The 14,683-nt window shown below is 33.1% G+C and overlaps 1 protein-coding gene across 1 annotated transcript; it reads left to right on the top strand.

The window, feature by feature from the left end:
- Window positions 1-9,466: 9,466 nt before the first annotated feature.
- On the top strand, window positions 9,467-11,721 carry LOC110710197 (spermidine hydroxycinnamoyl transferase-like). Its single transcript, XM_021888468.1, has 2 exons — window positions 9,467-10,455; window positions 11,082-11,721. The coding sequence occupies exons 1-2, from the start codon at window positions 9,551-9,553 to the stop codon at window positions 11,515-11,517; spliced, it is 1,341 nt and encodes a 446-aa protein (XP_021744160.1). The 5' UTR covers window positions 9,467-9,550; the 3' UTR covers window positions 11,518-11,721.
- The last annotated feature ends 2,962 nt before the right edge of the window (window positions 11,722-14,683 follow it).

Raw genomic sequence — 14,683 nt, 5'->3', positions numbered from 1 at the left:
TGAATTTTTTTGCTCATTTGACAAATGAACAAAAAATTATTTAATGCTCATTTAAATGAGCAAAAAATTATTTGCTCATTTGATAAATGAGCAAAAAATTATTTGCACATTTTATCAATATAAAATGTGTTTCCTAATATCAAATGCATGAGAACATTATCATGTAATTCAAAGAGGACAGACAAAAGCAGCGAGAGAAGCAGAAAAATATACTAAAATCCCGCACAGTTACAAGATAACATACTCTGAACATACCAAGATAAAGTTCCAAAATAGCTTGTTCTATCTCAAGAATCAACAGTAGAAACCATTTGCCTACAATATATATAATTTTATGTAGTTATGATGGTGACTACATATATATAATATCTCCTTTACAATTTTATAGGAGACAACAAAACAGAACAGTTTTCATAATTTTTTAAGTTAAAAATATCTAAACAACATAGCTAGACAACTCCGGTCATATCAGTAAGACGGTAAAGATACCACCTGATTTTTACTATGAACAGATAAATATACAAATACACAGCAGATGTGAATTGCCAAAGCAATAACCAGTAGCTACTGACCAGTGACTCATCCTTCACAAGAGTTTCCTTGCTATGCCTGATTTTTTTTTTCTTTTTAGGTTGGGGGAGGAAGAGGGGGGTCATATTGATACAGCCTTGCCCTCATGGATGCAGAAAGGCAATTCTGTTAAGCCAATACTTGCAGGATTTCAAAATTGAATTCAAAATAATTACTAATATAATCAAAATTGAAAATAGAAGCAACAAATAAAAAAAACAACTTTACCTCGATGTTTTTTATTCCAGAAAGCTACATTAATAGTCCGATATTGAATTAGGCGTGATAAAACATCAAGGTATTAAATTCAAACATCTTTATTACCTGAATCTTTTCTCTGTACCGCAAGTAACAAGAGCATAAGGATCTAATGTGCCATTCACATTTCCAGCGATAAGATACTTTGCAGCCAAAGGCCCAACTTGCATGATAAATGATTCTATAAAAGTCTCAAATAGAAAATCAATTTTAAATGCACTCCTCAATAAAATTCCTTCCACAATGTTTGATACCTTTTTTTTCCCAAAATAATGGAAGCAAGCATATCACTAAGCACCCCAGCAGTTTAATAAATCTTATTAATCTTATTAATATACAACCTACACCTACATCTTCCCAAAAAGGTTTAAACATTTTAATTAAATAGTAGATGTATTTGGTATCTACATCTTAGATATTATGTCAAAATTTACACTTAAAATTCAGAATACAGGTTTTGCCTGTGCTTTACAGGCTTTACGTGAAATCTTCAACACATATCAAAATAGAAAATTTGATGCTGAAACTTGACCATACCTTGATCAAGTACCTTGCGTGAGTTTGAGGGTCACATTTCAGCTTGCCAATCTACAAAATTTTTGCAGAAATCCATGTCAAGAAAGATGGAATTACTCCAAGATATCAAACAATCAAATGTAGCATGCCCCCTAGATTAACAAAAGAATATTAGGCTTCTCTAGCTTGGCTGATGTTGGCAACCAATAAACATAGAAAGCAAGAACAGTACTTGGTCAGAAAGATAGGTGTTGGTTATACATATATAAACCTACAACTTAAAGCAATGCAAAGCTAAGGGCCTAGGCATAAATTGAACATTACAAACTCAGAAAAGGACAAAAACATTGCTACGATCAAAATTGAGGTTAAGGTACCAAGTGAAAAGCAGGGAATACCCAAAATTGAAGAAGCAAAGAGAGAAAGGGAACAAGAAAAGCATCACTTATCATAGTTTAATTGGTTCTACAATTTACAAATTATGGTATCACTAAACATAACTTAAAAGTTTACTTTAGAAAAACAAAGCAAACCCTTTCCCCTTATTCACGGTTCTCTCAATAATAAAGACTTATAAGTCACTCCATTCAAATGTGATATCTTCCATGATCTCAGTATATCACTTAGCATCGCGCTACACTGTTTTCTTAATATCTTCATTCTTATATGGAAACATATATGCGCATAACCTCAATTCATTCTCCGTCATGCTAATGAAAAAAAAAATCAGCTTACTAAACAAGTTCCATAAGTCAAGAGACTCAAGACTATTAGTAAACCATTCTATTAATGTTACAGGCAATCAACGAACATTCTCAAAGTCAAATCGCGCCATTCTAATACAAATAAAATAAAATAATACACTACCACCACTATAATAAACATCAAAACCAATACATAATCTTACATTAGTCATTTCCTTTTCTTTACATCCTTCAAGAAGTAAGACCACACTTACTCCGAAAGCAAAAACAATATAAAACCCAAAAAGGAAAAGCAACCTCCTACCAAAAAAAAGGCTTAAAGTAGTAAAATACCAATTTAAGAAAAGAATCAGACAAACAACACATTCAATTTTCCCATGGTTATGAGCAACCCTTTCTTCTGTGACATCATATTTGTCAATTATTAGGATTCCATAAATGAAGAGACGAGTTTGAAAACAACATTAGAATGCTAATTTCCACAATTACTTTAAGAAACAAACATAAAGCAGTCAACCTATTTAGATCTGAACTCTATTGCTCTTAGCAATAACTATGAAAATGACATTGAAAATCGAAGAAATAAGTCACAAATTTGCATATTTCATTTATCTATAATCTGATCATATCAGAAAGGACGAGATCATAAATCCTAATTTGAGTTTTCATAAATCCTAGAATGAATAACAATCAAAATCACAAATACACAAACAAATGATCAGGAAAACCCTAAATTTTGCAATCAAAATCAGAAAAAACTTGTTACAAAATCGAAAGTAAATCAAAGAAATATAATGATGACAAAAATCAAATCAGGAAAACTAACCACAATCGCCGCCGCAAGGTACACCGACGATTCCACGAACATCAGCGAAATCTCATCGTTCTCGTACATCAAATTTATGACATCACAACAAACCTCAATGCTCACCATCTCACCAACCTTAGCCTCCTCTTTAAGCTTCATCATCAATTCTTCAATCACCAAAAACACGAATTCTTCATGGTTCGGAACTTGAAACTCAGGGATTGCAAAAACAGGATTTCGGCGTCTAAGAAATCGATTTTTGTGAAATGCTGATCTTTGATGCGTTGATCGTCGATTGATCTTAGAGTTTTGAGAGAAAGAGGGGGAGAATCGTAGGTTTTGCTGGAAATCAAAGGGAGATGAGAGAGAATAGCTGCAATTGAGGGAAATTCAGCAATGGTGATGAAGGAGGAGAGAGAAAATGTTGTTTTTTTTTTTAAATTATATTTGACCGGGATAAATGGTAACCATTGGATGCAATTGATCCAACGGTTGTAATATGTCCTCACATATACCAGGTTCTCACATAAGGGATGTGTTCTCACATGATCCCATTTCTATATATATATATATATATATATATATATATATATATATATATATATATATAAATATAAAGGGGATTTTTTTTCCTGAGTTTTTAAAGAGCCACGTAAGATAAAACTTTCTTAACGCGCCATGTAGGATTATAAATTTTAGTTATAGCCAATCACATGAGAGATTTGTAATTTCTTTTAAAAATAAATACTTCCTCCGTTCCTGAAAGTTCGACTCACTTACTATTCATGTGGTCAAAATAAAATAACTTTGACCACATATTATGATTTATACAATAGAAATAAATTAACATGAGGGATCAATTTAGATTCCCCTTATTATAATTTTTTCAAGTATCATATTTTTAAAATTTTCACTTATAAATTGCTGAAAATATTCATGGTCAAAGATGTTCATTGAAAACCGCGCAAATACAAAGTGAGTCGAACTTTTAGGAACGGAGGGAGTAATTCATATTTCACATAAGCAAAACTGGCGAATGAGATTTTAAAGTTTAATTTAATTAATTATAAAAGATTTTCTTTTAAGATTATGAATTTTATCAAAATATAAACTCACAATTTATTTTAAAGTAAGAATATCAAATGATATACTACATACAACGAATAAAATAACAAATTTAATCACATACATACAAAAAAAATATTTATTTTAAAAAATACAAATAAATCGTATATCGCACGGGATTCATCCAGTTTTTTTTAATTATAAAGAAAAACCAAAACTTAGTTCACGTGAATGTATCTAGGTGGTAGGGAATGGGGATTAGTACTTTGTAATAAATTATCAAAATCTAGCCAAGTTTGGCAACAGATAGAAAACGTCTATCATATGTGATTTTCTTAAGATTATACATGAACTTATGGGGCCCTGACAAGCAACTAGGCTCTACAAATAAACAAGCAATAAATGACATTATTCACTAAAATAAGACTCAAATTCAAAAATAAGCCACAAAAAAATAACCAAATGAAAATGAAAACCATCTCTAAACACATACGTACTGAAAATTGAGAAAATTAAGGGGGCGTTTGGTTTACAGAGTGGTATGAGTTTGGAATCAGGAATGAAGTTAAGGTGGTATCGGGTTGGAACTTGATACTTAATACCATGTGTTTGGTATAATTTTGGAATGGAATCTCTCACTATTTTCTCCTTTTATTTGATACCTAAGGGAATGTAATGGGCCAAACACACCTGCCCCCCAAGGTTTCTAAACCCCATACCTCATGGGTTTGAGGTATAGGTTTGAAATTTATACTTTTGACAACCAAACATATGGTATGGGTTTTAGTCATTCTAAACCCATACCTCATACCTATATTCTGCGAACCAAACGCCCCATAAAGGATTCTAATTCTTAAGGGATTAATACTTAATACGCAATTTGTCAGTATATTTTAGTAATTGAATGACCGCATAAAAAAGATGCGTTAGCAGTATGCTCAAAATAGTTAGTTGGAACTTATACGAGACATATTTTCAGGTCGGTTTTTGGTTAAGGATAACAATTTAGTCTTGATTGGTAGGTTATGATGATCAAGGCCTAAGAGATGATCATGTTGATCGTGTTGATTGTTATGTTGATCATGTTGCCGAGGTTGATCCCAAAGATTTTGTTGAGAGTTAATCTTTATGAGCTAGTTCCATAATCTACATGAGCCCAAAACTCATTATATGAATTAACTTTAAAGGCATTTGCATATTCCTCTCTAACATCCACGTTAAAAGGGACTGTCGAAACTGCATTACATGAAATGCCAGAAATCAAAGTTAGTTGACCAATTACTAATTTACCTAATGAAAATTTATTTTCTTTCCATAAATACTACAATTAGAGATAAGGAAATATCTGAATGTGATCTTCTCCATGCATGTTTCTTGTGACAAATTATGTGCATCACAATTTAGTTAGTTGAAAACTTGATGTTAGTTTAATACTAAGAGTAAAGTGTGACAGTCAATGACATAATAATATGAAAGAGATGTGATTATTAACAGAAAGCCACTAACAAAAAAATTAAAAAAAAAAAATCCAACAACACTTTTAATACGATTTATGCCAATATATAAATTTGATCAATCAACCAACCAACTACCTAATCTTATCTAGCCGTTGCTTCAACCACTAGACTTGCTGAATAAAAGGATGCATAGCCTTATTGCGATATCACATTTCCAGTTTTCCACACTCTTAATTTTTTGATAAGCACACTCTTAATTATTTGTACGTAGAAACTTAATTGTTGGTTGAACAAATATAGTACGGACGTATGGTCGAATTAAAGAAGGTGTCACTGTTTTTATTGTTCTCGATTGGCCAGCTTATAAATAGTTGTTTTCGTCCCTATCTACAAATTAATGCAATTTTTACCTCATTTAAAAATACATTTAAATAAGGGGTTTTTGTCAAAAACTATCTAGTAAAACCTAAATTTTGTGAGAAAGTATCTAATAAAAAAAATATTGTCAGAAACTACATAATAAAGGGTAAAATGTTGTAAAATATTACCTTTGACCGAATTTTTAACGCTTACCTAATTTTTCGACGTTGACCCACCACAAAATACCCCGAAAACCACCTGCTTTCATCCCCCAAAATCAACACACCTCTCGCTTCAAAATGCCTCTACCTAGCCGAGACCACCCTCCAACCCCAAAAGGCTAGGGTGGTTTCGGGGGGGTGTTTTGTGGTGGGATCAACGTCGGAAAAATTGGTCAAATTTGGAAATTCGGCTAAATGTAGTCTTTTATAACATTTTACCTCTTATTAGTTAATTTATTACACCATTTTTTTATTAGGTAGTTTCTTACAAATTCTAGATTTTATTAGGTAGTTTCTGAGGGAAAAAAAAACTCTAAAATAATTTTTTTCTTTAAAGAAAAAAAAATACATTTAAATATTAATCTCCTTAATTGGTAAAATTTTTAAACAACGGTATCAATTAATAACACATCATATACTTTTAAAATAAAGTTCTCTATAGTTTAATTTTCAAGAGATGTACGTATAAATAGCTAGACTTATCTATCTTCATACTCCTTTCGCGAGTTCATCTAAATTTCCTAGACCAAACAAATTTTTATTTAACGCAAGATGGATTAGGTTAACTTCACAAACACTTCAATTTAGTGATTGATCGTATTACTTATTATATATAATTAAGGTAACAACTATCTAAAGATTGAGTTGGGGAGTTGGGGTACATTAGAGATATGAATAATTCCTCATTCAAGGACCAAGAAGGGACTTGAATTCATACATGCTGGACGTATCAAAATGAAAGCGAGGTTTAACTACATTTGCCTGCTTAATTATTTATGCATGTGTATTTCACACACTATGCATGGTAGGGACTACGAAGTATACGATATATTTCATCCGTTTTTATCTAGTTGAAATTTAAATCTAGTGAAATGGCAAAGGAACGACTTCAAACACACATATCTCTCAATCAAGATGTGATATTGAGGTGATTCAAGTTGAAGGTGATACCTTGTTCCAAGAGCTTTTCAACGATAGGTCATATGCCACCCAATTTTGATAAGAAACGAGAAAGTTATGACCGTTTTACAAAGAGTTATTGAAACTAGGGAAGGAACACGGACGTGCCCTTCATAGCACACCCGTGCCTATAGGTCGAGTGAAGATGTTTTTGCTTCCTATTTTCAAGTAAGCTTATGACGGTTACTAATGATATTCCTTGGGGAATAATTTAGGGGTTTCTTATGTTATATAGGGAACCATTGGGTGAACAATTAGAAGTGCTCAAATTGATTAACCTAGCCTAGCCAATTCAAGCCAATATGTAAGTCAACTTGAGGGGTTTTGTGAGATGGAGAGCGTTGTATCTCCTTGTTATTTATCTTGTTTATCCTCCATGAAAACTAATAAGAAATAGTATTCCTTACCATGTGAACATAAGTCTAATTTGACTTAACCACGTATATCTGCGTGTTCATCTCAACTATTTTCTACCAGTACGTACTTTATTTCTCAAATTTACGCTTCATATATTATTGTCTATGATCCGCACAGATCAAACACATTACTTAATTTAATCGATCCTCATCTATTTCTTAACAGGTGGGGGTAAGAGATTTTATTAAATAAAATTGGGTCTCACCTAGTGGGGTCATGGATAATAAAAAAAAATGAATAAAATGTGGTCATAAAAGATATAAAGTAATAGGGAGTAGAATTTAGAAAAACAGATTAAAACAAAAAGTGAGTAAAAATTGAGAAAACAAAGGTAGTAAGGTACTCCCTCCGTCTCATAATACAATGTCTCTTTTCATTTTTGGGTAAACCAAAATACAATGCCTCTTTCTATTTAAATGTTGTATTTTTTAACATTATTACCCTCTTTTTGATGAGTTGTCATGTTTTTTCCTTTTCTTTTTTGTACTTTTAACATCAATTTCTAACACTTTCTCTCTCTATCTCTTCAATTATTCCTAACTACTTTTCTTTTTCTTTTTCTCTATCTCTCTCTAACCCCACATGCCCATATATACTTTCTAATCATTAGTTTCTAGAAATTTACAAATTTCTTAATTCCCGCCTAAAACCCAAAGAGACATTGTATTATGAGATGGAGGGAGTAGTATTAAAAAAAAAAATGTGTACAAATGTATTATAATGTACTTAACATTAAATGTGATCTAATGGGGCCGTCAGCGTGACAAGCATTTTGGCTCAACAAGACTATGAATGGCTAATAAATCAATGGTAAAAGTGAACTCAATTTAAATCTAATATAGGGAAGACTATTTAATGGCTACAACAAAATTGTTGCTATTGTAATTAGTTTTAATCTTGTATAAACTCTTAAATAGATTCGGTTCACACTAAATTATTGTGGACCACTAATATTAGGTCACTATATTTTAATATTGTTATTTAAATCTAAGGGATTTTATATCAATAAAAAGGTCACTATGTTAAAATAAAGGTGATTATGTTAAAATAAAAGTCAATGTGTTATAATAAAGGTCATAAGAGATTAATATAAATTATAATGAAAATTTTAATATATTGGTCAATAAGAATATTAAAGGTCACTATGTTAAATTAGAGTTATTATGTTCAAATTAACGTCAGAGATACATTTGAACCTCAAACCAAGCTCGCACAAATTTTAATAACGGTGACTATATTAAAATTAGGATCTCTATGTTAAAATTAGGGTCACTATATTCAACATAATGTCATTTATTGTCGTGTATAGATATCGAGTCCACAATAATATTTTTGCGAACCAGGTCCATACAAGAGTTTTTGTTAATCTTGGCCTTATATTTTTAATGTTCAATCTTGTCCATTCATCCAATTGACTTTAATTTTTAATAAGAAATGAATAAAAGAAAAACAGTTTTTTTGATTACGGGTATAAAAAATAAAAATAAATAAATAAATAAATAAATAAAACTATTTTACAGTTTCTAAAGAAAAAATTCTGAACTTTTCCATTATGCATATTCTTACAATTTCTAAGTTCGTTCAAATGATTCTCTCATCTCCATTAAAAATCAACATTTGATTATAGTTTATTAACAATAAACCTGTTTACCGCATTATATATTACAAGGCCCATAATTTTTGCATCAAATTTATCAAAAAATGAATCATCCTCCATTAAAGAAAATCAGAAAAAGGGAGAAAAAAAGAAGAGGATGATAAATAAAAAAATATAAAAAAAAAAAAAGCAAAATTTGTCTCTAATTTTCAAGAAACCAATCAATTGCCATTAAAGATGAAAACAATTGAAAACATCAAGTAAGATAAATTAGATTTTTTTCTATTTTTTATTTATTTATAAATATTTTTTTTTACCGTCAACTAAATAGATGAATATGATGAATTTTATTAATCGGAGGGTTGTGATTCAATCAGATACGATGACCACAATTTTGTTTTACCCATTTGAAAAATGTCTATAGATAAGAAATCACTAAAGGCCTAAAGCTCAGAGATAAGAAATCACAATGGCCACAATTCGGTATTCCATAACTTTTCAAAAAAAAAAAAAAAAAAAAAAAAAAAAAAAAAAAAGAGCTATATTATTCCATAATAAGCCACATCCAAAAAGAGCTATATTATTCCATAATAAGCCACATCCAAAAAAAAAAAAAAATGAGAACCATCTCTAAACACATAGTGAAACCAGCTGAACCAACATGGAATGGCCTTCTCCCCTTGACTGAACTTGATCACATTTCAGTCATTACACATTCGTATATAGTATACTTCTACGATAAACCAATTGAACACGATTCGTTTGTAACATCGACCAACAAAATCGTCAATACTCTTAAGAACTCCTTGAGTCGTGTCTTGGTTCCGTATTATCCTCTAGCCGGCCGGTTGAGTTGGATAGGAGGTGGTCGGTTCAAGCTCGAGTGTAATGCACTCGGTGCCGAGCTTATTGAGGTAGAGTCTACCATGAAAATCGCCGATTTTGGTGATTTTTACTCATCTAGTGATAAGTTTTATAATCTATTACCTGAAATAGATTATTGTGGACGTCCAATCCAAGGCCTTCCTTTGTTATCCGTGCAAATTACTAGATTTGCATGTGGTGGTCTTAGTGTTGGGCTCGCTATGTCACATATTGTGGCAGATGGGGCGAGTGCGTTCCGTTTTATCAAGAATTGGGCACGGCTCACTCGTGGCGAGCCATTAGAGGTTGTACCTCTACTAGATCGACGTATCCTTCTAGCTGAGGACGCCGATGAATCTAGTGTAAGGGAAGAAGTTGATGATGGTGGAAGCATGAAATTTTTTAGCCAAGTAGGGTTAGGGAAAGTGGGAAATAATGTGACTCCAATTTTTAAACTCCTAACAAAAGAAAAAATTGAACGACTTAAACAAGTTGCTAACAATAGCAACAATGATAACAATGGGCATCCATACAGTCGTTTTGAGGCTATTACGGCTTACTGTGTGTGCAAGGCACGACAACTCAAGGGAGAGGACATTACCACATTAACTATTGCTATCGATGCACGACGTCGTATGGATCCACCATTACCATCAAGGTATTAACTAACTCAGCTCCCATACATTTCGTATATACATATTTTTCTAGAAAAATATAGTTATCTTAATCTTGTAAGATTCACTCAATTTATACTTTTACAGTATCAAATTGTTATAATTTTGTATTATAGATACTTAATCACAAAATTTTTATGTGGTTGGCCACACCGCGTGGCCAGCCATCATGAGAGCTACTTCGTTATTGTTATATTGGCTACTTGGTTAGTGTTATAGGGGTTACTTCGTCAGTGTTATAGCTTTACAGGGGGTATTTGTCAATATTATAGGGGTTACTTGGTTAGTATTACAAGGTTACTCGGTCAATATTATAGGGGTTATTTTGTTCTTTTACAAGCGGCCACGTGATGTGGCCAGCTGCACACTAAACACGCAGCTGTACTTAGCGACTAAAATACTTTCCCCGTTTTGAAATAATGGACACACTTCCTATATTTGTCCATTTTAAAATATGCACAATTAGGTAATTTGCCCCCACTAATGTCAAACTTTAAATGTATTTAATTCATTTGATTTTCACTTAACTAAACTTATGTTAAGCTGGTTTTGAACCCTTATAATTCTTCTTGATAGAAAACATGATCTTTTATTTCTTACAATCTTGCAGTTACTTTGGCAATGCTGTTATCGACATTAATGTATCAAGTACGGCAGGGGAGATAATGTCGAAACCTCTAAGCTATGCTTGTAGTAAGATAAGAGAAGCCACAACCAAGGTGAATAACAAGTTGGTTTTGGAATTAATCGACTTTTTAAAAAGCCAACAAAGTCTAATTAATCATCAATTTTTCGAGGAGCGAGGAAAACAATATAGCCCTCCGTCTCCAAGTATCGACCATGGTAAAGTAGAGGTCATAAGTTGGTTGAACCTCGGGTGTTCAGGAGTTGATTTCGGGTGGGGTTTCGAGACCTACATGGGGCCTCCTATGGTCCATGGTAGAGATGGCACTTTTATGATCACTCCTTTTAAGCTCGATGGATCTATGGTGGTTGGATTATTCTTGCGAAATAAGTCTAATGTGCAGTTTTGCGAGCTGTTGTAAAGGCGAAATCACAACGTTGTAATGCTTCATCGCAAATAAGCAAGAAATTCTGCATACCGCTAATGTAATGCTTTAATCGTTAGTCAATGTATTTCCACAAAATTTTGAGTTAACCTATAAATTAATATTTCATAAGCATTTCTAATTCTAGGTGTATGAATGCATGAGTGTATCCTGTATCGTTATGCACGTGTTATGCATTGGATGGTGAAAATATCTTTAAAATTTTATTTAGCACCTCTCTTTCAATCAATCAATCAAAGCCTTAATCCCATAAGTGGGGTCGGCTAAGTGGGGTCGACTACATGAATCAAATTTGATTATTCCGTATAGTCATCCACAAAAATCTTCCTCCTCCATCTCTTACGATCCAATGCTTCATCCTCGTGCAAATCCATATACATCATATCCTTTCTACCTCCTTCCAACCAAGTCATTTTTCGGTCCCCCCTCTCCCTTGTTTAACCCCTCCATGGTCCCACTCTTCCGCTCTTCAAACGGTGCACCCTTGGGTCTCCGTCTTACATGCCTAAACCAACGCAGACGATTTTCCCTTAGTTTGTCTGCAATGCCTGCCACACCTACTTTCTTGCAAATAACCTCATTTCTTATTCTATCTCTTAGAGTGTTTCCACACATCCACCTTAACATGCGTGATGCGGATCAAAGGCATCATGACTAAGATTTTAATTACTTTTTTTTTTAATTTTGGTTGAGTCGTCTATTAACCGTGAGATTGAGTGGTGTCAATCCAAGAGTTATGCATGGTTAAAAGATTAAGTTGTTTATTTTTATCTTATAATTAGGATATTTGTTAGTTTAATTCGGTTAGTAGAAGATAGCTTAACTTTAAAGATCATATTTGCAAAATATTATCTTTACAAGGCAGGGTTACTTTCCTAGTTAGATTAGAATTTGTTCTACGCGATTTTAGGCTAATTGTTTAGCTTATATTTACGTGGTTAAGAATTAACGAAAATCAAATTTGAGTTTTGATTATCATATGAAAAACGTGAGCTTAGCTTGTGTTTATGGTTTGTTAAACCTTGCCGTTGTGCTAAACTTTGATTCTTGAACCGAGCCTTCCAGTATCGCCTCTCAACCCAGCCTTGGCAGTTCTATCATTGTTTCACAAAAATTCTTTAACTCGTTTGTCCTCAAGAAAAACGAATACATACCACCATAATTGTATAATAAACATATCAAAATCCAAGAAAGGATTAAAGATTGTTTCTTTTATTAAAAAAACTCAAAATAGCTGTGTAAATATGAATCAATACGCATTTCTATAACCTCTATCTTTTTAATGTGCTTCTTCTTAGAAGCCCAACATTTTGTACCATAGAGCAATACTGGTCTAATGGCAGTCTTGTAGAATTTTCCCTTCAACTGTAAGGGAATGCTTCGGTCACATAACACTCTCGTGGCCCTCTCCACCTAAGTCACCCCGACTTAATCCTGTGGGCCACGTCTTGATCAATGTCACCATTTTTTTGGATGATCGACCCAAGATACTTAAAACATTCACTCATGGTCAATTCCTTTCCACAAACTCACCACTTCATCACTTGTCCCCCTCTGAGTACCAAAGCGGCATACCAAATATTCAATCTTAGTTCGACTTAGCTTAAACCCTCTAAATTCCAACCTTTGCCTCTATTGCTCCAACTTGGCATTAACCCCATCTTTAGTTTCATCCACCAAAACGACATCATCTGCAAACAACATACATCAAGGAACCTCATCTTGAATGGGTCTAGTAACTTCATCTAGAACCATTGCAAAAAGAAAAGGATTCAATGCAGACCCTTGATGCAATCCAATTATAATAATAGGGAAATCTTTTGTCAACCCTCCACATGTCCTCACATTTATTGACACATCCCGATACATATCCTTAACCAAGTCCACGTACCTTCGTGGGATACCTTTCTTCAACATTGCCTACCAAAGTACCTCTCTAGGCACCTTGTCATACGCCTTCTCCAAATCAATAAAGACCATATGAAGATCCTTTTTCTTTACTCGACAAAACTCCATCATTTGTCTTATCAAATGGATTGCTAAAAAACTTAACTACACGTTCGCGAACACAAAATTTTGATTGTTATCATCTTTAATAGTCTATTATAGTAGTCCATTAACATATTACTTTGTAAGTAATACAAATGTATTTTTTTTTTTTATGTGTATTGTTAAAATCAAGTCAAAGTTAGTACTCCGTAGATAAATACTCTGTAACGCTCAACTGACACAAGGCAAAGTGATGCAATTATATATATATACGAATAAAATTACTAATATACTCCATATTACTCCATTTGTTTCATAATATTCACAATATTTTAATTTAACTAGCACACATGTCAATGTACAACTTTGACCATTATATTTGTAATTATATATTACGGAGTATTAAAAAAGTATAAAAGGTTAACTTAATGAAAATATACATACAAAAATCAAAAAATATTATACTCGGCAACATATATTTATTATAAATTAATAATAATTAGACCTGGCAATCCCGACCCAGACCCGATGACCCGACCCATGACCCGAAATTAACCCTAAAATGACCCGAAATCCGAAATTGACCCGACCCGACCCATACCCGACCCGAAAATGGAGTTGACCCGAACCTGACCCGACACCCGAATTGACCCGATCCGAAGTTGACCCGACCCGAAGTGTTTGACCCGAACAGACCCGATACCCAAAATTGACCCGAACAGACCCAATACCCGACATGTCCCGAACTAAAATTACCTTATAATTGAACTTAAAATGTCTTGTACCAAAAGTAACTCAAATTGTTCATCTTCAATCGTAGCTAAGCTCATAAACTGAATTGATAGTTTTTATTATAACAATAACAAAATATATATTCCATATAAAATTATTCATTTGAACTTGATTCACAAATAAAACAACCCGAACATGACCCGACCAGATTTTGACCTGATCTGAATATGACCCGAACATACTTGACCCGAAATTGACCCGACCTGAACTTGACCCGATACCTGACCCGAAGTTCACCCGAAACCTGAATCGACCCGACCCATATCCGACCCGAAATTGACTCGACCCAAATCCGACCCGAATGACCCATTTGCCAGGTCTAATAATAATTATAGTCAAAGTAAGCTTATCAATAGTGCAA

This window comes from Chenopodium quinoa, unplaced genomic scaffold, assembly GCF_001683475.1.
Source record: "Chenopodium quinoa cultivar QQ74 unplaced genomic scaffold, ASM168347v1, whole genome shotgun sequence".
NCBI lineage: Eukaryota > Viridiplantae > Streptophyta > Magnoliopsida > Caryophyllales > Amaranthaceae > Chenopodium > Chenopodium quinoa.
The sequence above is the reverse complement of the archived record's forward strand: the minus strand, read 5'-3'. Positions and strand labels throughout refer to the sequence as shown.